The sequence below is a fragment of the Aulostomus chinensis genome, chromosome 16 (assembly GCF_037954235.1).
Source record: "Aulostomus chinensis isolate RoL2024-O1b breed Wild chromosome 16, RoL_Achi_v1.0, whole genome shotgun sequence".
Taxonomy (NCBI): domain Eukaryota; kingdom Metazoa; phylum Chordata; class Actinopteri; order Syngnathiformes; family Aulostomidae; genus Aulostomus; species Aulostomus chinensis.
Genome location: NC_141335.1, coordinates 2,338,288 through 2,363,393, shown reverse-complemented (window position 1 = coordinate 2,363,393; position 25,106 = coordinate 2,338,288). Strand labels below are relative to the sequence as shown.

Sequence of the window (25,106 nt, the reverse complement as noted above, 5' to 3'; positions counted from 1 at the left end):
AAAAGTTAGGGATTATCCTCTCGAATGAGCACCACATTAATGATGTTTTTGAGGGGCAAATGCAGCGGTTAGGAGTGCAAAGCTAATGACTTGAGTGTCACTCCACCGAGATGTGTGCTTCATCTGTGTTCAGAATGTTCTCACCAGCCTCTGTAGTCTGGTTCAGCTTCCGCGAGCTGACATCCACAAGTGTGGGATTTACTGACGTGTTTCATGCCATTGAACAAAATATTAAGCCGGTGTTAACCAGGTTATTTCAGACACTGAGAGGAGGGAACCAGCCGCTTTGTTCCATCTTCCTGCACCGTCAAATATCTGTCAACCACTGCATAAACCAAATCATGAGGTGATGACATGCAATCACAGTTGACAACAGAAAATCATCACCCTTTATGTCAAATGTTTAATGAAACAAATTGTTTTGTTATGCTGAAATTTTCAATAGAATAAAATCCACGAGGACTCAGCTGTTGAATGAGGCTGTAGATGAGACGTAGCAACAGAAGCAAGTCATCAAATCAAAGAAAACCTATTATTGTTTGCAGAATTCTCCGCTGTGATCAGAGGCAACAAGTTACACATAAAGATTAACAATGCCATGCATCCACTTTTTCTTATTTACTTGAAATAGTCAAAGTTATTCCAAAGGGACTGGCGCTGGGTTGCAATTACAACATCATTTTTTTATGTGGCACAGACGGCGAAAACATCTATTGTGTTTGATGACTGAATCAATGTCAAAGCTTTGTGCTGGAAAAGCAAAAAGCCCATATGATTATTTATTGTGATTTTGACAACCCATCCAACTCATCCACTTCAAAATCGTTCTTCCTTTTGAAGCGGGCCCTTTGTGGCCGAAACTCGGCTTTTATCAGATATCCAACATGTGGAAGAGTGCCAGAGCGTGTGCCTTTCTTTCTTTCTCTCTCTCTTTTTTTTGATCAGCTCGTGTCACAAGTGGCTTGCCTTGTCAAAGAACTGCCTCAGGGCCTTGTGGCACTTCCTCTTGTTGCAGACTTCAGCTGTGGAGACGCGGCTGGTGCAGGGGCTGATGTAGGCAGAGCGGTACTTCTTACACGTGTCGTTCAGGTTGCAGGCCTTGGCGGCGTTCAAGCAGTTATTCTCTCTGGCCACTGCAGGCTCACCTGAGGAGGGAGGAGTGAAGGTACGAGGCGGAGGAAAAAAACGAACAGAAATTAAAGAGGGCGTCATCATGATGTTCACGACTCACTAGATCAAAAACAAACAAGAGTCTAGCCTTGAGCAACACCAGATAGCATGAATAAATCTCTGAATATTCATTTTACTAATAAAACAGCAACAGAAGGTGGGCATCAACAGAGCAGCTGTGACACATGGATTTTGTTTTTTTCCCAGCACATTAGTTCTTTAGAAAATAGCCAAATTGTCAAAAATGCTGCATCTAAAGGTCACGGGCAGTCTTCACCTCTTAATCATGATGTATTTTCTGTTAAAATGTCACGAGCCCCTGATCCAAGTAACAACATAACATCTTGGCACTATAAGATCAGCGACGTCCGATACTCTCAGCTCCCAGTCGTGACCGGAGTGAAAGGGAACGACAGAAGCTCCATCTCTGTTTACAGCTGCACTTCCAGTGGGGGACACCGGGTCATCGGTCGTTCGTCAGTGTATCAGCTGATATTTGCCTTGTTGACCACCAGTAAATGAGAGAAATGACATTCACAAATTGGGCTGCGCGGTGGAGCAGTGGTCCTCACTGTGGCCCCCATCAAGAAGGTTGTGGGTGGAGCCCCGGCTGCAGCATGGGGTCTTTCTGTGTGAGTCTCCATGTTCTCCCTGTTCCTGCTGGGTTCTCTCTGGTACTCCAGCTTCCTCCACAGTCCAAAGACATCAAGAGGGACCAGGTTAATCCAGACTCTAAATTGACCGTAGGCGTGGCTGGGAGAGCCAATGGTTGTCTGTCTCTATGTGTTGGCCCTGCCATGGACTGGTGACCTGTCCAGGTGGAAGGCTGCTGGGATAGGCTCCACCCCCACCACCCTTAACAGGAGAAGAGGGAGAACATGGAGGGATGGATGGATGGAGGGATGAATGATGGAGGGAGGGAGGGAGGGAGGGCTGGATGGGACTTTCACAAATAGTTTCATCCAGTCAGGTTGCCTCAGATGTGTGTAGGACTGACTTTGTCCTCACTGCTGGTGTCATTCAGAGCTACAGGACTGGATTGTATTGTTTCTCCTGGCACAAAACTTGAACAACAGTTCAATGTCACAATATAAACAAAGCAAAGAATCCCTGTCAGTGCTGGCAAAAACAACCAAAGCCCCCGAAACTGTTGGCATCAGCTAAATCACAGCCCGTATCATCCCAGGACTTCACCATCAGCGCAACCCTAATTCCAAACTGGCAATGACAGTAATCCAAGACTGTAATGCGTGTTGTGATGTCATGCAACACGGCGTAGTGCGATGTGAAATATCATGGAAGTAGTCAAATGTTGTCCACAGACAAAGCAGATTTTATAACAACAGGAGTAAAACAGCATGAAAGCTGAAAGGATAAAGGATGATGAGACTCCTAACAACATCAGCTTTTACGTTGTGTGTCGGTGGAATTGCTGTCAAGTGTTTCCTGATATCACTGTTTGTTCTTGTGTGAATGACAACAAAACCATGTTTGCAATCTCACTTCCTGCTTCAGACCAAGCAGGAAGTGAGATCTGAATCACACAGTAGTCCTTGTCATCATGTGTGTGTGTGCGCGCGCGCGTGTGTTTGTGTACGCATCAAAGTCTCCGCTGCACTGCCTTGCTCATCTGTCAGCCTGCACTAATTGCCAGTGTTCCCTCGATCCGCTATTAATTATCATTTTCATACACTCGTCTCCCTCCTTCTCTTTTGGTGAAAATGAGCAAAAGAGCTTTTTTTTTTCTTTAATGAGCACCAATTAAAATGTGAGACGGTGAGTGTGACAAACATACTGAAGCGGGCGGGCAGAAAGTGGAGCCACGCGGCTGTAAGCAAGTGGAGCTCTGGCTGTGTGTGATACAACTTTTTTCCATGAGACCAGTGAAGAAAAATGCTCCTCATGCCGATGATTGAAGGACAGGTGATTCATGTCTCCAGACCATAATCTGGCTGTTCTACAGGCTTCAAATTCCTCCCCAAATATCCACTTACATCAGCTTCCCTCGAAGAGAGTGAAAGGTGATGATGTCACAGAAAGTCCCTGATAAACACACACTTAGAAAACTTCTTATATCTGACTGGGTTTGACGGTCTGATGTCACGACTGATGGCGTTATTCTTCGGATTCCCGTTGAATCAGCTCATCTGACGGCGGAATGGATCTTACAGGTAAAAAAAAGCTTCAACTTGTTTCAGCTTAATCTATTTTATACCGGAAAAAAGATAATCGATGATGTCAGGAGGAAGACGGCATATCTGAGTTGCCGTGGTAACGTTTCCCAACGAGGGGAGTTTCAACTTTCTGTTCTGATGTCTGTCAGCAGCAGCAACGTACCCCGTTAGCTAATGTTAGCCTCACGGACTACAACGTTTACCGTTGCTGCAGGAGTTTGAAATGATCAGGCCGTCTCTAGATTCGTTCAGATTAGAGTCACTTTTTGATTTGTCAGCCAGCTTAGATGGCAAACACCTCATGACGGAAGAAAAGGAACATTCGCTCCACGAGGACAACAAAAAAACAACAAGATAAAAGGTGATAAACAGAGTCTACCAACACTAAATACTTCGAAAAGAAGTACAAATACACAGATGGGATATAGTTCATCTGCAAATGGTGTAATTCCTGTGCAAATAGAATCATCAATCACTCGATCGATCCCTGATTGTGGACTCAGATGAGTCCGTAACCAGCTCACATACCTGACCCAGATCGTTTCTGACCAGTTTAGGGTCGGGAAAGACCCCACGGAGGTCAGAGGGCCGAATCCAGAGGGCCTACCAGCAGCGTAGTGAAGAGTAACGTCGCACAGTTAACACGGGACTTTGTGTCTTTCTGGGTGAAGTGATGTCACACAGCCTCACACGAGCGTGTCAGGAAATCACCCACTAACGTCCTCCCTGGTGACCGCTGACATCTCTAATCACACCAGAAAGGATGGACAAAAGTCAGACGCTGGGGTCCTTGCGAGTCTGTGTGTGGCTCATTTTCTTGTTTAATGGCACCACACCACAGTGGATGTTCACACACACACACGCACGCACGCACACACACACACACACACACACACACACACAGAGTATATGATACCCAACTGCGCCCCTAGTGTCAGCAAATACATCTGCTGAACTCCCTCTGCACTCCTGGCAGATGGCATTGTCTCTCAAACATACACACATACATCCACACAGGTTGTGTGACAGGGCCCACACAGGGTTGGGGCCGGGGCCATCTGGAGGCCTGGTAGGGGGAACCAGGCCCCCCCAGTGGCTCATGTTTCCGATTCAGCCTCAAATTGATTATCATGTCGCCTGTTTCCTCCTGTGCCGCTGCTCCACCACCCTGCCGTCCGCCACCCCAACCTAATTTCAGTTACCATGGGACACCGCGGGGTCGAGTCCTGACCTCACCGCCCCTCTCCACCGCTCCCTCAAACTCCTCATCTTCTTCTCTCAACTTTCCTACTGTAAATCTTTTCCTTCCTCCGTCCCACCCGGTCCCCCCGTGTTCTGTCGCTGCTCATGCAGCTCTGGATCTATTCCAGTCATTACCTCCTTCCTCTTTCTCCATCCTCCTCCTCCTCATCATCATCCATCTCAGAATCTCTCTCTTGCCTCTTCCTGTATTCCTTTCCTTCCCTCTACCATCCGTCCTTTTTAATCTTCAGCTAGGTGAAGTGGAGTCATTTAATGGCTGTCAGCGAACTTATGGTGCCTGTTCAAAACTGAGGACCTGACACCAATATATCAGAACATAGACCAGAGTGGCCCAGCGACAGTGGTGATGGGGCGTCTTCAGGAAAGGTCTGGAGGGGAAAAAAACAGACACTCTGACTAAACACGATGGAAAATATCTCCATATCCCATCTATGAACCAGGGTTTTGGTGGTTAAAGAGCCACTGAATCCCTCGGTGAGAAACTCAGAGACCATGATGCATTCAAGTGCGCCTCGTTAATTCAGGGATCCTTGCTGAAATGACCATGTAGGTTACGCACAAAATTATACGTTTGTGTCTTATTTTTCTTTGTTGCACTCCATACAGCTGTCACTAACCTCTTCTTCTTCTTCTTTGAGTATTTTTCATTAATCAAAGAACAATAGAGAACACATTTAAATAGTAACAATTTGGTAAAATAATCCTGTCGGCGTTAGCGGCAGTTACCAGCCATCTAGGCCGGTCTCTAGGTATCAGATTATCTTCCATCTTAAAATTAGATGCTGAAATCATTACAATATCCCATGAATTTCAACATAGGCGCATTTCATAATTTCTATCAAGAAATCTTATCAAATTGCCATCAGTGGACCCCCCAGTATCTCTTAGTAATGGAGGTCTTTGTTGTGAGGAAAAAAGAATTAAACATGAATACCCATAAAGTAACAATTAGGAAAATCATACTGTTTATGAGAAAGAAATGTGCATGTCTTCTTTTCCCATCAAAAAGTAAATTACTCACAGAAACTGCAATCGTACCACGGTGGCTGGTAAAACAAACACGAGGCGTTCGGAAGAAAAACTTTGCAACACTGGTGAGCATAGAAGGGAGGAGAGGAGCTAAACTGGGCCGCTATAAATATCAGCTCATCCTAAAAAATGACCAATACCTGCACGCGGCGTGATGTCATCGTGCATTCACTCATTAAAAACCCAGTATTGTAATACTTCTCAGGCTGGGACGCTGTTACGCTGAGTTTTGTAAGAGGAGTACGTAATAAGTTGGCAAGTGTGTTGTGATTTACTGAGCCAATTACTAAAGTCTCTGTAAAAAAAACATCCTTGACTACGTTCATGGTTTTTGTCAAAGGTCTTAATTTGAAAATGCGATGTTCTTCACCTGAGAAATTACACACACGAGCACATTTGTGAGGTCTCAATCTGCCCCCCACATTTTGATTATTCATAGTGTAAATTACATTCCTTGCACCGGCTTCCCACTTTGAGAAATTACAGCACAGTGGGATTCAATAGGAAAATGTAAGATAATAAATGAGAGTTGAGGTCTCTTCCCTGTGAATCTCTCTCTCTGTTGATTACCAGAGTTACTCCAGACCTTCCCCTTTAATGGGCTCCACGCTTGAAAGTGCAAGACCAGCACAAATGGAGAGAGTGGAGGGCTGAGAGAAGAGGTTTATTCATCTTTCTCTGCCTCCACCTTCTCTTTCTAAACTCTTGTTCTCTCTTTCGATTCTTTTCTCAGTTTTCTCGCCCTTACTTTCTCTCTCTTTCAGTGCCGTTAATAATCTCCTTCTTCTTCCAAAACACTGTCCCAGTACAATAAAGCCACATGGCACTTGGTGCAGCAAACACCAGACCTCACATTTCCTCGTAATTGATCCCTGTTGTGCAAAAGTCTCTTTCTCTTTCGTTTCTTTCCCTTCCATCTAGGCCAATGTCGCTCCCGCTTCCATCACCTCTCGCTGTCCCTCCCAACCTTTCCCTCCACTTCCACTGAATTATTGAGCTTCATTGGCACAGACTCCAATAAAAAAAAATAAAATCCTCCAAAGACAATTATTTCTGTTTCCCCTATTAGGCGCTTTCTGTTTTCAGTCTCCTGACATCCAATTGCAGTGTCATACTTCCACCTCCACCAACAATCCCTTCACCTCATTTCATCCAGTCTGTCTCACCAGCCGAGCTTCGGCTACATCACGCAGAGATGGTGCTTCATCAACTCTCCCAATTTCATATGTGGAACTTATTTTCTTGCCTGAAATTTCACTCTTGGTCCAAATTACTCTCAAACCTGGGACGATGAGTGGAAGAACTAATAGAGGAGTAGAAGTACAGCCCTTCGGCAAATCCAATGTGTTGGCGGGGGGGTTCCCACCGCCCGAGTTTATGATACCTCCCTATCCCAAACCAAACTTATTTCTGTTTTGAAGCCCTCAGGTCTACCTCCTAATACCAATAAGCTATTAGCCAGCCATGTTTGTATTTCAGCACCTCTGGAGCAGGATGGTCCCCTGCTGGCTTGAATCCCAGCTGAGGTTTCTTCGCCGTGATTCCTCTACTCTGACTCTGACTGAATCCTAAAATTGAACGTTGATATATCTTACAGTGAAAAACATCATTTACACAGTGCTTATGTTTACTCGGGAACCCAAGTTCGGAATCGGAAATAACAAATGTTAGCTAGTCAGCTAGAAACTGCTATCACGTCAGCAGGATAACTTACGATGTTGTTTTGTTTGAACTTAGTAGGATAATCGTATGACACGACAAGTATGTCCTCTAGTCAGTTTCGGGTAAATGTGTTTGTCACTGGATATTTTTAGACAGTATTGCTGTTCACGTTTGGTCACCATTAGCTTCAAGCTAAACAAAGATTGCTATCTCTCTTCACATTCTGATGTCACCCATAAGGATGTATGGAAAGGAAATATGGAGGGGGGGGAAACATCTTTGTGAGCTCTGCGTCTGTTTCACCTCTGTGCTTCAGCCTTAGCAGCCCCTTCTGCTAGCAAAGTTAACTTTTATTACACGGACGAGCTAGAGTGAGAGAGAGAGAGCTAAAACACTCCGGGGCAAGCTAACTTGTCACCAGCTCTCAGCTGCTTTGGAATACTCTCTTTATTCATGAGGTAAGTATGATGTTATAGCCTGTCCACTTGATGCACTCTGGAGGAGACAGAGGACTGGCTTGCTCATTAAGCGGGGTGGGCCCTGGCGAATCTGTGCTAACCAGATGATGTCAAACTGCCATGAGAGTACTTCACTTCTGCTGTGATATGAGCAAATACTGACAGGAAAGAGCCAAAAAGAGAGGGCCAAGCTGCTGGGACAGAAGCCTGAGATGTGAGTTCATGTATGCTGTTTGAACCAGAAGCACTGATTCAACAGACCAAGACTGAGAGAAAGACTTGAGAAGGAGGAAGAAAAGGAGAGTGGGAGGAAGAGGAGGAGAGAATCGCCTAGGCTCTCCATAGCAATGAATCTCCTGCGTGGCCTGTTTCATTACCCGTCTGCCAGTGTGGAGATCAGCCGGTAAGAGCAGGTCCTGAGGGGCTGCAGCAGAAATATATGGCTCTTTAATAATCTCCACAAACACATTCCAGTACACTACTGTACAGTACGCCACCCCCTCGCTGCTCCCTCCCCATCCAGGACCAGCCCTCTGCACACCAGCTCTCCTCTTGCTCTGGGTCCTTTGACTTCAAGTCTGAAGTCGAGCAAAATTTACTTCAAGGAATACAAAATAATTGCTTCTCGTGAGGTCTGTCGTGTTGGGATGAATGTAAAGTTATCTGAAAAGGTGTGCATGAGGGACGTCACCCTCAAGACCCCACAATCCCAATTAGCTTCACAAAGGCCGAGAGGTGTTGTTTCATAAATGCTGGAAGGAGATAATCAGAGCTGAAACCACATACCAGCAGTTGTCATATTACACAAATTACCAACATGCAGCATCTTGATCAACACTATCAGGAGGCAAAGTCTCAGGTTGGAAAAACAGGCCAAAACCTGTTGCTGTACCCGCTATCAGATGCTGTAAGCTAATTACGAGGATGTGCAAAGTTCCACATCTGCACTTGGATAATGCCTGACGAGGTGTCCATTATCAGGCATTATTGAACCATGAGGGGCCTCAGCGGGGTCCATTAACACCAGATTACAGACACCGCAGAGTCATTATCCCTCCAACACCAGGATAATGCACCAAAGGAAAATAAAACAATATTTTCATGCTCTTGTAATTACAAGACGTAACTCCATCTCTGTGTTACCGCCTGAGAGTTTGACTTAATTCCTGGAAAACGTATTACCACCCCATGAGCTTCGTAGCCGTTGACTACTCCGGTGAATAGGACGGACCACAGGTACGACTCGGCAACAGAAGGAAAGTCCGCTCGGCTCACAGCGCTGTGACTCAGCAGTAAGTAGGGAAGTTAATGTTATGCTAGCAAGCTCGAAAGTTAGCAATGCTGCGTTTTGTCGGCCATCAGTGAATTTTTGATATGCTGGCATCAGGGAGTGAACTTGTCCCAGGTTGGGTGTTACAGTCGCCATCCTGGGGTGTTGAGGTGACGATGCACTGAGGCGGACCCTCATTGACACGATAACCACAACCGACAGACAGGAAGTGCTTCCTAGGGCTGTAAATCAGGAAGTTCGTGCAGCCAAACAGTCACCCAGGCTGTGGTAGGAGTACACAAATCCCCCTCAATAACTTTACCAGCTACGGCAGCATCTTCAGAAGAGTCAAGAGTTGGTTTGTCCCCTACACTTGTCTCCTCGTGGAAAACACAAAGACGGAGTTCCTCCTGGGAGCGTTGACTCTTATCTTCTACCTGCACCGTTTCATTGGTATGTAAAAACTCTCCTTCATATCTGAGTCCTCACGTCTGCTCTTTGCCTGTATCTGTATCTGCCCCGCGTGATGGAGCACACGGAATAAAATACGGCCGCAGCCACGACGCTAAGATGAATTGTAACACGTCATTTTCACTCGCCCCTTCACGCTTCCATGAATGTGTGTGAGACTTCATGTATTGTTCTTGTGCTTTGTGCTGTTCTTATATTTTACATTCACATCGATACTGCACTCTGAGTTGTACTTTGGAATTTGAGTTAATTTGGTTGAAAATTGGCCTGATAACCCTTCTGACAGGCAAACCAGCTCCTATCTGTCTCTCTCTCAGTGGCACCGTGTTGAACTGGTCGTACCGCCTGTGACAGATATGGTCTGGTGTGGTAAGTCTCTCTGCCCTCCTCTCCTCCCAGGTAATTGTAGGCGTGACCGCTGATTGGGAGCAGCTGGGTCCGGCGCTGCTCTCCAGGTGAAAAAGGCCAGCTTCCAGCAGTTCTGCTTCTCTCCTCTACCTGGTTGTATCTCATCTGGCAGCTGTGATTTTCCTTTGTCTTTTGCTTGGTTTCACCCACAAAACCTGGCGCTTCATTTTCTGCATGTACACTGCTGATCCTACTGACTTCCACACTCCCTTTTTGGACGGTGCTTGTCTGTTCCCAGTTTGGTCATGGCCTGAGAGCTGGGTTATGACACCGCCACCATCAGGCCTCTTTGGATTTATCATGTTTAGGTTGTCAGGGAACAAAGTTATCAACTATTGTGTCACTCCGGTTTGTTTAGCTTGGTTTAGTAGTCAGTTTTTGGACTGCTGTCACGTCGAGAAATCCGTGAAATACATCATTCAAACTGCTAAAACTTTCATCCTCCAAATCAACATCAGCAAGGCTCAGAGGTTTCCAGCTCTCAGCACCACAAAGGTAATATGTCATTTCCACATCTGACCCAAGCTACCACCTTTATATCTGGACAAACCCCCCAGCGCACATTTCCTTCTGTTTAATATATCCAGGCGTTCCCTCCACACCACCGATGGCTCCCCTCTCAAATCGCCTGTCCCTGCTCCCCAGCCTCCCATATCTCCCAGCCCTGCTGCCCGTCCCCACCTACAGTCCCTCTCCAGACATCAAACAGTCCGCCGCCGAGATGGATGAGGACATCGAACAACACGGATCGCCTGCTTACTCCTGTGTGAGTACAAGTTGGCACACGAGCACATGGCGCATGAATGTATTCAGCAGATCACCTACCCACCCCACCTAAGTCTGTCAGATTGATTTACTACAATGAGCCAATGAATTTGTTAGACAGCCAGCAGCGGAGGGAAGCTGGGGCTGGTGGTTATTGTTCGTCCGTAATTAGTCCTGCTGGTGCCCTTTCATTTGTGTGAAAGAGGAGAAGAGAAAGAGAAGGAGACAGTAAGACGAAAGGAAGCCAATAGGAGATGCAGAGAAGTGACATAGTTCTCTATAAAAAGCAAGTTGTTAAAACTGTCAGCTCTTTATCAGAGAAATTGAGAAAAGACAGAGGAAGCAGGCAGATCCCTCATTCAAACGGTCCAAAAAAAAAAAAAATCTCAGCAATAAAATACCAACATCACACTTTCACACTGAGAACATTCCAACCATCTTTCTCTCTTTTCGGACTCTAAAGTGGTGAAATCTGTGCTGCTTTTTCCTTTATGACAGGAGGAGACTGCTGAAAGCAATCTAGCAGCCCTCCAGATCGATACTGGAGCACGGCAGCCTCGCCAGCTCCACAGGAGAGAGGGAGAGAGGGAGTCTGGATGAATAGGTCAAAGGGATCACCAGCAGTCAGACTGGACAAGTAACCGCACACGTTTACTAATCCGAATGAAAAATAGGCAATATTTTGTGGGTTTGTCTCTCAGAACCTCGATGGATATTTGAGTCTGGCAGAGGTTGTACACCTGAGGATCAGAATTATTGGAGGGACAGGAGAGTTGGGAGGTTCTGAAGACAGCCAGTGGATTTCAGGTCAGGGTTAAAATATTTGCCCTGCAACAGAGCCCCTGTGAGGGAGAGCTCCTGCAGTCCAGAACACAAGCTACTTGTTCACATCGTGTAATAAAAACATGTCCGCTTCTGGAATCTCATCTCTTATCACACAAGCAGGAGCGCTTGTGGAAAGTTTCTACCTGGCAGCTGTCAATCATCTCAGCCCGCAGCTGTCACTGACTGGATTTGATTACAGCCGGGGGGGTGAAAGGGTACGTCAGGGTGAAGACACGCCACAAATTGCAGTCTGGCCTCAACAAAAACCGTTGTTCACCAAAAGCACAATGTAAGCATACCAGGGAAGTAAATGCAGAATTGTATCACAAATGAACAAGTCTTGATTTTAGGCATTTCGTTGACAAGAACCTGTCAGTGTCCAATGTTGTGAAAATAGCCGTCAAGCTAGCAGGGACCCAGCAGCTCCGTCTAGCAGGGACCCGGCAGCTCCGTCGAGCAGGGACCCGGCAGCTTTAGCAGGGACCCGGCTGGTTCCTCCAGCATGGACCCAGCAGCTTTAGCAGGGACCCGGCAGCTTTAGCAGGGACCCAGCTGGTTCCTCCAGCATGGACCCAGTAGCTTTAGCAGGGACCCGGCAGCTTTAGCAGGGACCCAGCTGGTTCCTCCAGCATGGACCCAGCTGGTTCCTCCAGCATGGACCCAGCTGGTTCCTCCAGCATGGACACAGCAGCTTTAGCAGGGACCCGGCAGCTTTAGCAGGGACCCAGCTGGTTCCTCCAGCATGGACCCAGTAGCTTTAGCAGGGACCCGGCAGCTTTAGCAGGGACCCAGCTGGTTCCTCCAGCATGGACCCAGCTGGTTCCTCCAGCATGGACCCAGCAGCTTTAGCAGGGACCCGGCAGCTTTAGCAGGGACCCGGCTGGTTCCTCCAGCATGGACCCAGCAGCTTTAGCAGGGACCCGGCAGCTTTAGCAGGGACCAAGCTGGTTCCTCCAGCATGGACCCAGTAGCTTTAGCAGGGACCCGGCAGCTTTAGCAGGGACCCAGCTGGTTCCTCCAGCATGGACCCAGCTGGTTCCTCCAGCATGGACCCAGCTGGTTCCTCCAGCATGGACCCAGCTGGTTCCTCCAGCATGGACCCAGCTGGTTCCTCCAGCATGGACCCAGTAGCTTTAGCAGGGACCCAGCAGCTTTAGCAGGGACCCGGCAGCTTTAGCAGGGACCCAGCTGGTTCCTCCAGCATGGACCCAGCTGGTTCCTCCAGCATGGACCCAGCTGGTTCCTCCAGCATGGACCCAGCAGCTTTAGCAGGGACCCGGCAGCTTTAGCAGGGACCCGGCTGGTTCCTCCAGCATGGACCCAGCAGCTTTAGCAGGGACCCGGCAGCTTTAGCAGGGACCAAGCTGGTTCCTCCAGCATGGACCCAGTAGCTTTAGCAGGGACCCGGCAGCTTTAGCAGGGACCCAGCTGGTTCCTCCAGCATGGACCCAGCTGGTTCCTCCAGCATGGACCCAGCTGGTTCCTCCAGCATGGATCCAGCTGGTTCCTCCAGCATGGACCCAGTAGCTTTAGCAGGGACCCAGCTGGTTCCTCCAGCATGGACCCAGCTGGTTCCTCCAGCATGGACCCAGCTGGTTCCTCCAGCATGGACCCAGCTGGTTCCTCCAGCATGGACCCAGTAGCTTTAGCAGGGACCCAGCAGCTTTAGCAGGGACCCAGCTGGTTCCTCCATCATGGACCCAGCAGCTTTAGCAGGGACCCAGCTGGTTCCTCCAGCATGGACCCAGCTGCTTTAGCAGGGAACCAGCTGGTTCCTCCAGCATGGACCCAGCTGGTTCCTCCATCATGGAACCAGCAGCTTTAGCAGGGACCCAGCTGGTTCCTCCATCATGGACCCAGCAGCTTTAGCAGGGAACCAGCTGGTTCCTCCAGCATGGACCCAGCTGGTTCCTCCAGCATGGACCCAGCTGGTTCCTCCATCATGGACCCAGCAGCTTTAGCAGGGACCCAGCTGGTTCCTCCATCATGGACCCAGCAGCTTTAGCAGGGAACCAGCTGGTTCCTCCAGCATGGACCCAGCTGGTTCCTCCATCATGGACCCAGCAGCTTTAGCAGGGAACCAGCTGGTTCCTCCAGCATGGACCCAGCTGGTTCCTCCATCATGGACCCAGCAGCTTTAGCAGGGACCCAGCTGGTTCCTCCAGCAGGGACCTGGCAGCTTCTTCCAGTAGAGGAGGAACAGGAGGGCTCTGGGATGTCGGCCAGCTCTGACCCTCCTCTTTAGGAGGAATTCGTCCCCTTCCCATCTGGACGTAGAGCAGTGGGTACAACTTTTTCGGTCTCCCAAGAGAACTAAAACAACTAATAGGCTTCAGTACTGTGACATGGCTTCACTGCTCAGCAGCACTTTATTAGGATTGTTTATTAAAATACTCGGTCTTATTTTTACTGTTGTGATGTCACCTTTCCTTGGGTGTAGTGTTTTTGTTGCTGTTTTCTTTTTCTTTTTTTATTGCCCTCTGCTGCTAATCACATTTTCCTTGAAGGACAATAAAAGTGTGAACCGAACAGTTTTACCGGTCAGACGTGGACATTTTTCCACTCAGTTTGGCTTCTGATGGTCCTGCATGTTTTGTTTCGCCGATTGGCTGAAGGAGGTTGTCCGTTGAGGAAAGTTCTCTGTCCCGTCACCTTGCTGGTCGATAGGAGGGGACCCAGACATAAACGCAACTTAGAGCGTGAAAGACATGGATGCTCTCAGAAGGCAACGAAACTATCTATTCAGTCAGTGAGCTGGTAATGACGTGGCTTTGAGCCAGAGTTCGTAGAAAGGCTGAGCCGCTCTGAGAGCGAGCTGCACACACGACTACCAGTCTCTCACAACGTCGCTCCGGACGTCAGCCTCAGATGGCGCATCTCTGGAGTGACGCGTCACGCCACTTACAGGGCCTGAATGTGACTCATCAAACCAATGCCTCTGAGATGTTTGCATCTCTTTTTCCAACACTTGCAAATTTATGTTTTGCCGACCCCCCCTGCTTATATCAGTTTATGGAAGGTGGCCGACGTCAGACTGCACTCGTTCCTCCACGATCTTCAGCAAAGACGCCTGAAGCGTTTGATGGATGATGTTCATTTTCTCAGCTGTGTCTCGGACACTTTAGGTGCATAAGACACACTTCTTTAGGGCTACATGTTTTTAATTTAACATCCAGATGTGTCAAAGTCTAGCTGAAAGATGGATGAGAACTCCTCTACCTCTGCTGGCAGTTTTAAAAATGGAAAAAAGGAGTAGGAGTGGTCAAGAGGTGGAGGGAGAGAGGGAGAATGGCAGGATAGGGAGCTAATGAAAGAAGCCTTATAAGGAAAACAAAAGAAGTGGGAGCAGCAGACAATGTCCAGGCTGCTGGAGAGGAGGAGGCAAGACTGAGGAAGGAAAGCCGAGAGAGAGAGAGAGAGAGAGAGGAACAACTGAGGTGGAGAGGAAAAGAAAAGTAGTAGAACAAGTTACTGTACTGGTAGAAGTAGAGAGAAAGACAAGTAAAGACAGGCCACAACCTCCCCCCCACAGCCACAAGAGTGTTTACATCCTTTCAAATTAGGCTCCGACATGTTCCCGTCTCCACCGTCAGTCTGGACAATCGGCATTTGTTTGTCAGTTTGCTGCATTTTTCAGGTTCCAGCAGGTTGAATTTAAAACCCCTTTGAATAAAACGTATGACCTTTTTAACAGCCACACCAACAAAAAACCTGTCAACAAAATTAACCTGTTTAACCGAACAGATGAGTCCGAGAAATACTTAAAAAGAAAGATATATAGGAAGATATATATGGATCTCTATCTATCTATCTATCTATCTATCTATCTATCTATCTATCTATCTATCTATCATCTATCTATCTATCTATCTATCATCTATCTATCTATATCTCCATCTATCTATCTATCCATCATCTATCCATCTATCTATCTATCTATCTATCTATCTATCTATCTATCTATCTATCTATCCATCTATATCTCCATCTATCTATCTATCTATCATCTATCTATCTATATCTCCATCTATCCATCTATCTATCTATCCATCATCTATCCATCTATCTATCTATCTATCTATCATCTATCTATCTATCTATCTATCTATCCATCTATCTATCTATCTATCTATCTATCTATATCTCCATCTATCTATCTATCTATCTATCATCTATCCATCTATCTATCCATCTATCATCTATCTATCATCTATCCATCTATCTATCATCTATCTATCTATCTATCATCTATCTATCTATCATCTATCTATCCATCTATATCTCCATCTATCTATCTATCCATCTATCATCTATCTATCTATCTATCATCTATCATCTATCTATCTATCTATCTATCATCTATCATCTATCTATCTATCATCTATCTATCATCTATCTATCTATCATCTATCTATCTATCTATCTATCTATCCATCTATATCTCCATCTATCCATCTATCATCTATCTATCTATCTATCTATCATCTATCCATCTATATCTCCATCTATCTATCTATCCATCATCTATCCATCTATCTATCTATCTATCTATCTATCTATCCATCTATATCTCCATCTATCTATCTATCTATCATCTATCTATCTATATCTCCATCTATCCATCTATCTATCTATCCATCATCTATCCATCTATCTATCTATCTATCTATCTATCTATCTATCATCTATCTATCTATCTATCTATCCATCTATCTATCTATCTATCTATCTATATCTCCATCTATCTATCTATCTATCTATCTATCTATCTATCTATCTATCCATCTATCATCTATCTATCTATCCATCTATCATCTATCTATCTATCCATCTATCATCTATCTATCATCTATCCATCTATCTATCATCTATCTATCTATCTATCATCTATCTATCTATCATCTATCTATCTATCTATCCATCTATATCTCCATCTATCTATCTATCCATCTATATCTCCATCTATCCATCTATCTATCTATCATCTATCTATCTATCATCTATCATCTATCTATCTATCATCTATCTATCTATCATCTATCTATCATCTATCTATCTATCATCTATCTATCTATCTATCATCTATCTATCTATCTATCTATCCATCTATATCTCCATCTATCCATCTATCATCTATCTATCTATCTATCTATCTATCTATCTATCTATCTATCTATCATCTATCCATCTATCTATCTATCTATCTATCTATCTATCTATCATCTATCTATCATCTATCTATCATCTATCTATCATCTATCTATCATCTATCTATCTATCATCTATCTATCTATCATCTATCTATCATCTATCTATCTATCTATCATCTATCTATCATCTATCTATCATCTATCTTTCTATCCATCTAGATGGGCAGGCTGTCTTCGTCTCAAATCCCCAGCTTGATTCGTGCTGAAACTGATCAGTAATGTTCAGACATTAAATCCAGGCCGATGCTGAGAAATAATGGTGTTGGGGTGTAAAAATGACAGTTTCTGTTTTTTTAATGTGATGTTTAACCAGCTTTTGTGACCCGTTGTGGTGACAGCACCTGTTTTTCTTGTGGAAATGATTATACTTGTTGTTTAAGCAGAGAAACTGAACAGTGACAGACGTCACATCTGCTGCTCTGTTTCTTCTGAATGACTTTCCCAGCAAAATCCTGCCGGCCTGGTACATACCAGGACACGTCTGCCTGTATGTCAGTCAGAACACGTCTCCCCAGCTCTCACTCTGGTGGGGGCATGGAGGGGATGATGAGGTCACGATTAAATGAAATTAGTTAATGATTCTTTAATGACTTGACAGGCGACCCCAGGCTCATTTAGCCATGACTTCCCCTCCATGCCCATTATGGAGCAACATGAGAACAACGGGTCAGTGTGCTCAGACGCTCTCTAATTACAGCGGCTCTGGACGCTGTCTCATTTCAGACCAGGAGAGTCGCACCCCCCCCCCCCCCCCCCCCCAAAACAAAAATCTTTAAAGGGTCAGCTTTGAACATCGAGTTTGAGAAATCTCTCTGGCTGCATCCTTCAGTACAATAAAAGCAAACAGAAAGCACTCAGAGGAAATAAACAGTGGCCTCCAGTAGCGAAGCCAACCATTCGGCCTCGCTGCAGTGGTTAAAACACAGCACCCCCAGTTATTTTATGAGACATTCTGCTGAGTGAGTCTGTATCTGAGAGCCTTTCTATCCATCACATGAAGGTGAGTGTAAATTTGACAGTCGGAGAGGAAGAAAGGTTTGGTGGAGATGTGTTGAGTGGACATTCCTCTTTCCTCAGACCTTGCTGATCCACTCCTGGGCCTTTTCTAAGTGACGGCAGGATGTTTAGATGAATGGGGACTTTTAACTCATTCTAAACCCATTTTCTTCTCCTAGTTTAAACTTCTATCTATTCACTTTGACCTCTGAAAGTAAACTTTAGAGACAGCAGTCTGCAAAGCCACTCATACTGCTGTGTATAAAGACAGCGAAGGCTAAGTTTTTCCACTTAAAGGTAGAGTCAGTGGTTCAGGAGAGAGGCTGTTAGTCTGAAGTCCTCCTTCAGAAGTTTTGCCATCTTTGAATGAGCTTCGTCACGGCAAAAGCACACAACGGAACTAGAAACCAAAGTTCAGATCGTCGGGTGCGCGACAGAAAGTTCGCTTCAGTGCATGGAAACTACAAGACGCAAGATGACCTTTTTAGCTGGCAGTCAAATGTGTGGTGGATGAATAACTCTGAATAAACGACAGTGTTGGAGGTGCCGCTGGTCAAAGTGTCAGCAATTTGATTATTTTAGGGAATTTTTAAGATTGGAATCTTTTAATTTTGCTTTGCTGCGAGGGAGACACCGATACCATGAACTTCCCCTGAACCCAACCACACGTGTTTGTGGCTACACGGACTGAAGCGTGTTGGATCAGGCGGTGCGTTGGTCGGAGGACTTCTGCTCTGACTGGCTGTTCGCTGTCACGGAGCACCTTGGGTCGGTTGATCCTCTCTGCTAAATCCAGCGTTTATCTAAATCCACCGCGTGTGTTTTCCTCCGGATCAGGAAGTGATAAATATGTGTGTGCGTGTGAATTTGTGTTGTTCTTTTAAATTATAACTTGGTGTGTGTGTGTGTGTGTGTGTGTTTGTCCAAACTTTATGACTGTGCATGTTTGCCAACCTGCTGGTGAGTGCAGTGGCATAAATATGCATGTTTATCTTGATATCTGTGTGTATCTGTGTGTGTGTGTGTGTGTGTGTGTGGTTACTGAGTCTTGTCCAGATGCCTGTGGTTTATGGATATTCATTACAGAACCATTACAGCAGAGGTTACACGGGACGGGAAAGATGTTTTATCCGCTAATGCATAAAACACAATCTCTCCCTCTCTCTCTCTCTCTCTTTCACAAACACACACACACACACACACACACACACACACACACACATGTCCATATCTCTTGACAATGGTGGAATGAAAGCATCTATCATCCCACATGGCGGATCGACCAGAGTGTCAGCACTGCCGTGTCGCGAGATGATGAAAAACAAATCATCCAAACACACTTCTAGCCGCTACACTTCCTTCCCACACAATGGAATCGGAGGAAATCAGGCCGTTTGTAACGCGACTCATTGTAATTGAGCTTTATCAAAATGTGTCAGCACCCTATAGATCGCTGGTGGACTTTACATGAGACAAACTTGCTTTAAGCTCATCAGCCATTTTCCTTTCCCCCTCCACCAATCAATCCCATATTCTTCAGCGGATCAATCGTATCGATCCTGATGGCTGATCATGTGACAGTAACTGCTGGTTGATGCTCGGCCTCAGGCGCTGCCAGTTGAAACCATGGCTGTTTTTATTTATCACCATTAGAGCACGAGAAGGTAAAACTGTGCCTCCTCAGTTCAGCTTTGACGGTGATGGTTGCAGAACTGGACAGAGCGGGACGCAGGCATGGGAATATCAATGTAACGAGGGATAATCATCGGAATGGGGAGCCGTCTCAAGATCTGGGATTCCCTGGTTTTTAATAAAGAGCAGCTGCGGTGTCAGAAGTAGGGCTGGCCAACATATCCTGCCATGAAGTGAGTTTAAGCAGGAATACTCACACACACATGTCAAAACACACAGATCTGTGTAAGCTGCTGGCATCAGTTATTGAGGCCAGCCTGCTGCTCGAGCTGCAGGGACGTTTGGGGACCAGCGTTGGCTTGTATTGGATGATTGTCAGGCTTCACTAATGTTCCTCAAGTACCGTTTTTAGACTGAGAGAACAATCTACACACACACACACACACACACACACACACACACGACATGTACTTCAACCAAAACTGAGAAATACAGTTAAACCAGTAACAGGCGCGATTGCACAGCACTGCAAACTGCACCACGATAATCATGGCTTATATAAGAAAAAGAAATCCGATCTTAATGTCTTAAATTACTATTTCAGTACCTTTTTAAATTCCCAGCTGCATCAGCCTGGTGGTGAGTCTACGAGCAATAATGAGCACTGACTAAGGAAGAAAGTGGAGGTACTGCTTGTGTGAGCACAGACCTGGAGTGGACAGAGTGCACTGCAGCACGGTAATGATGATCCCTCCGCAGTGGTGGGTTGTGAACACGTTCTAATATTTTATTATCTATTTTCATCACTTTGCACACTCCTAGTCTTGAAAAAGTCACTAAAAGCAGCAGTAAATGAGTCAGCGCTCCTCCAGAAGTGACCAAAGAAGAAGAGTGTCCAAACGAGCCCAAACGGAGCACATTAATTATGGGTAGAGAGGCAGTTTCTTGGGAAGTAGGTCTTTCACATAGAAATTAATTTGAGGTTTCTGATCCTTGCTGAGCTCTGGGTGTTTTTCTGTACATTCTGTTTTTGTAGTTGGCTCTTTGTTTGGAGAAACATATTACAAATGAGGCTGAGGGGTGTTTGTGTGCAAAGGGAATGCTAAAGAAAGAGAACGAGAGCTCCCGGTGCGCCGGTGGTCATGTTCAGGAGATAAACACAGGACATTAGCTGCAGGCTGGATGAGCCTCAGGGGCTGCATGAACTAATCTGCTTTAATAGACAGCACAATTTCCCTCATTATAACCCGAACCTTTGGTTCTGGCCACTTTATCACGGGTTGAGCAATGCAAAAACACAGCGGAACAAAGGATTAGAGAAGGAAAAAGTAGAAAGACAGGAAGGCTAAAAGCTTCCCAAGGCAAGGACAACAGATCACAATCAGAGCTGAAGATGCAGGTTCATATCCTTTTTGTTCCTTTTTGTGTGTGTTTTACTTCTTCTTCATCAGTTCAGGATTCTTAAACTCAACCTTGATAAGAGTTTAACACAAGATTGAAAGAGACTGCGAGCAGTTCAAGTACTCACAAACAGGCGTTGAGCTCGTGAAGATGAGTTTTTCCCTCCTGCATTACTTCTTTCTGACTCTAGCATGTAGGAAGAGCCAGCCACGTATATTTAGCTTGACGCTAACCGGGACTGACGGCTAAAACTGTCCAAGAATGTCAGTTTAAACCCTCTCAAGCTCTTCCGCCGGTGTGATCCACGTCTGGCCGGATGCTCCGCGGTCCACTAACACTTGGATTTACATGCAGGTTTGGGTCAAGTGTGGCTTTTGTCAGGTCCCAGGAGGAATCTTGACGTCAGCGTAGCAAATGACTGCAAGTTTCCATTCTCTTCTATCACAAAGGCTGGAAACAACAGTGTTGTATCGCCATTTGTTTGATTATAAAAGGGTTTGTACTTCAACAAGACAGCTGCTGACACCGGAGCATTAGCGTCAGAGACAGAATGACAAAAACAGAATGACGGGGACAAAATGGACTGCTAAAGAAAGACGTGTTCTTCTGGGTTTTTACTGTCGGAGAGAGAGAGGTCTTTGATTGCTACTTAGAGCTAAGAGGCTGCGGCTGCTTCTGATGTATATTTAAACAGTGGCAGGTTTTCCAACAATGCTGTCGCAGGTGTTTAATAAATACATCAGCATCTGATTTCAGCCTCGCTGGGTCAAAGCATGTGTATGTGTGCGCACGTGCATGAATGTCACTGTACGTTACACATAAATTCATGGGAGTGACTGCGCTGCAGCCCCATGTGTATTCTAAATGGAAGCCATATAGCGCTGACGATGATTGGCCGTATTTCCCCTGGAAGGAAATGTGGCATGCATCATGCAGTGAGCTGAGAGCTGGCTGATAAACCGACAATGGCCTGATTACCTGCCCACTCAACACATCCCGGCGAGGCTGAGGCCACGTCGCAGATCTGTATTCATCAACACACACTTTACCCTGAGTAAATCTCCATGGCGCTCGCTAATCAGGACCTTCAGCACAGCACTGGAGACTATTAAGCAGGACTCAACACAGTGGGCCCACTCTGTTTCCAAAGAATACCTGAAGAGGCACCAGTGGAGCCATCACCTCTTCCAGTTAATTCACACATTCCCCCTCTGCTACGGGCTCTGTCCCTCTTGCTGTTTGTCGTCCTCGCCGTCTCTTGACGTCGACTCCTCAGCGTTTCTCTTCATCTTTCTTGCTGTCCTCTCTAGTTTTCTGATTCTGAATGCTGATTCTCTGCATTTCCTGCAGCCTGTCGCTCTCTCTCGGGCCAGTCACTGAAACAGCTGATCGAGTTCCACCCACACTGGAAGGTACATGACTCCACATCAGCAGGAGGCATCGTACTACCAGAGTACTGGCGTTCCAGAGCTCTACGAGGCTAACATCCTTAGCATGGCCGGAGGGTCGTATCGCTGCTGTCACCAGCTTTGGTAAAGTGACCAGAATGGTATCACCGATACAAGCGGCTGAAATAAGTTAGCTTCATCTCACTCTCTGTAGATCTGTGGGTAGAGAGACTTTCATCCTGTAACTGCAGGTTATTAGCAACGTGACGGGGGTTGTGACAAAACATCGACCGACTTTCAGCACGTCCTCATGACAACAGCGATAACCTGAGATCTTTAGTCTATTTTCTTATTTTGTCTGTCTGGTCAAGTATGAACTTCCATCAAAGGATGGAAAAACATTAGATCCAGTGCAACAGCAGCAAGGTTTTGTTTTTAATGATCGTGGTTTTGTCAGACCTTCGGCTTTGATTGTGTGATTCTGAAGAATTCTTATTGGAAATCAAGTGATTCTGCTGGGTTCTTGTTGCTAGCTGCTAAGCTAACATCATTCCCTGGATTGTGCTCTGTGCTCTAGTTATACTCGTAGTGTAGGACACACGAACAGGATCTTTAAGAACTAATTGGTTCTAGGGTTTTGATTTATGTAGAACGTGACACGTTTTGGCCACTATTTATTCCAGCAGACCGACGTGTTGACCGGTGGAAACCTGTGTCGTTCACACGCCTAATAGAAATGGGAAGTTGACAAAAACGTCCAACTTAAAAGAGCCTGTGAATGTAAAGCAAAACCGTTTGACCAGAAATGTTCCTCTGAAATGGGAAGCCCTGCTCTCTCTTGTGTTATAATCCCGTTTCTCTCTCAACGTCAGAGGATTCTGAGGGCGGTTTGATGAAAATGTTGGTCCTGGCAACCAATTAAAACAGTGTTAGCAGGGAAGATCTTCGGTTGGGGTTTAGGTAGAAGTCAAACAATTTAGAATGTTTTGCCTGTATAAACTATAAAACCCAAACCAAAATGAGAACCATTTAAAATGTCCCTTAAAGGCGCAAGTTGCTTAGCATGACGTGGCAGCGTGAAAGCAGATGTTCAGTGGACAGCCTCCCACCACCGACACGCTCTCAAATGCATTCTTTCACTGACGAATTACAGCCTTCTCTGCTTCTAACGGCTTCATGAGGCCGTTGCATTGATGGATGGGAGGTTTTGTCAAGCTTTTCAGGAACACCTTGGCTTCAGTAGGTTGTTATTTGCATTCTAAAATGTGCTCATTTCAGAACCTCCAGGAGGCCAGACAGCAGGGAGAAAATGGGCAGATATAAAGAGACTGACCATTCCAGATGGTCGGAGCTTCACACACCCTCCTGGATAATGGAAGTGATGAAGAGCTCCATACAGGACTCGGGCAGCCCCGCCTGACCAGCTCCACAGACTCAAAATGGCATATCAGGGAGCGCGTGTGTGTGTGTTAATGTGAGCGGAGAACAGCAGGGGGGCTTTAACTGACTGTGCTGTTATATGATAGCTGAAGACTCCATGTATGACCTTTGATGTGATCATTCAACCTGATCTCAAACCCAAACCGTGAGAGCTGGAGAGATGAATGCTGATGGAAAGAAATCCATACAAGGGGCGATGCTGCGGGAGCTGCTGGGTAGATTCACTGCTGCACCGGTGTAGCAGAGCTGCTATCCTGCATCTCAGGATGCAGCAGACAGAGCAGCATTTCATTTGACCGAGTAACGCAAAGTTCACCGCTTTGTTAATACAACCAGTAAAGAAGTAAACTTCAGGCTGCGTCATTTGCTTTGTCCAGTAGTTCCTCTTGAAGCCTAAATGCTCCTGAGTGTGAGCAGCTATCAGCTCAGGACGATCCCTGACCAAACCCTGTCAGGAGGTTTTCACCCTCACAAAGAGCAGGTCTGCGTGCGCAGCTGCAGTGAAAGTGGGACTAGACTTAACTGGACGACTGGTCGACATGCATTTTAAAAGTCCAGTTTTACTTGGATTTACAAAATAATGAATCTTTCTCTGACATCAGGTAAATGTACTGAGCGTCAACGCAGGGCGGAGCCGACACACAACGCCTTCAGGTGCCGAACTGAGTGTGGGTCATCATGGTTTTAGCCCAACCACCTGAACCTCCTGCATAAAACAGAGGAAAGTAGAGGAGGAAGATGTAAAGCTCAGCCTGGGGTCATGGTTCCACCCCCGTCAACACCAGCCGGTAATTAGCCTGCAAAGCCTGCAACTATTGACACTTTGATCTTTCCTTAATTATTCTCTGATTCAAGGCGGAATTCGGCCGAATAGAGGCGGAGCCCAGTTTTATTGCTGCCACGTATGAAATGCTTGTACGACTGCAGAGGTACAGGACTCCAGCATCACTGCTACAAATGAATCTGATGACGGAAAATGTCACTTAGTGACCTAAACCGTGGCTGAACAATGAGGATTTAGACCCAGGCTTTATCAAACCAGGGTCTAAATCCATTCATTCGGTTTTCTCTCCATCATATAGAAAAGTCTGCAGCCACCTGTCGACTTGAAAGCTGCTCCCCCTGTTTCTCGTGAGCTAAGGCACATTTCTGCTGTGTGCTGGTGTCTACTGTTATGATGAAGGAGGTCGTGGAGCAGCGCCTGACGCTGCGCAGAACCAAGTGTCTGCACACATCCATACACTGCCAGACAACAGATCGCTCTGTGTTTGAAAGCTGACGATGGAACACACACTCTTATGATGGTGCGTGAGCAGACACACACACACACACACACACACACACACACACTAAACCTGCTATCTCATCCATCAGCAGAGGTAACAGAACTCCTTCCTGACACTGTTTGAATAACACTGTGACGATGGAAGAGTGACCGCACTGTGAACCCTCCTGTGACCTTTGACCTGCCAGACACAGTCCAGATTACAGTGACTGCCCCTGTGGTATTCACTCCTTTTGTCTAAAGCAATAGACAAATCCAT

The 25,106-nt window shown here is 46.1% G+C and overlaps 1 protein-coding gene and 1 long non-coding RNA gene across 5 annotated transcripts in view; one reads left to right on the top strand and one right to left on the bottom strand.

The window, feature by feature from the left end:
• gfra1a (gdnf family receptor alpha 1a) overlaps nucleotides 1–25,106 on the bottom strand; it is an 87,971-nt gene that overhangs the window by 22,012 nt on the left and 40,853 nt on the right. For both annotated transcript variants that reach the window (XM_086180437.1, XM_086180438.1), the window contains one exon: nucleotides 967–1,145. In XM_086180437.1, the coding sequence (XP_086036563.1) occupies nucleotides 967–1,145 (179 nt within the window). The remainder of the gene's footprint in view (nucleotides 1–966; nucleotides 1,146–25,106) is intronic.
• On the top strand, nucleotides 10,005–24,472 carry LOC147247117 (uncharacterized). Of its 3 annotated transcripts, XR_015109430.1 has the most exons (5): nucleotides 10,005–10,400; nucleotides 10,493–10,671; nucleotides 11,169–11,307; nucleotides 24,165–24,350; nucleotides 24,418–24,472. It is a non-coding gene; the product is annotated as an uncharacterized LOC147247117 (long non-coding RNA). The 3 variants fall into 3 exon arrangements; XR_015109431.1 differs by lacking the exons at nucleotides 24,165–24,350; nucleotides 24,418–24,472 and adding an exon at nucleotides 23,401–23,817; XR_015109429.1 differs by lacking the exons at nucleotides 24,165–24,350; nucleotides 24,418–24,472 and having other exon boundaries at nucleotides 11,169–11,888.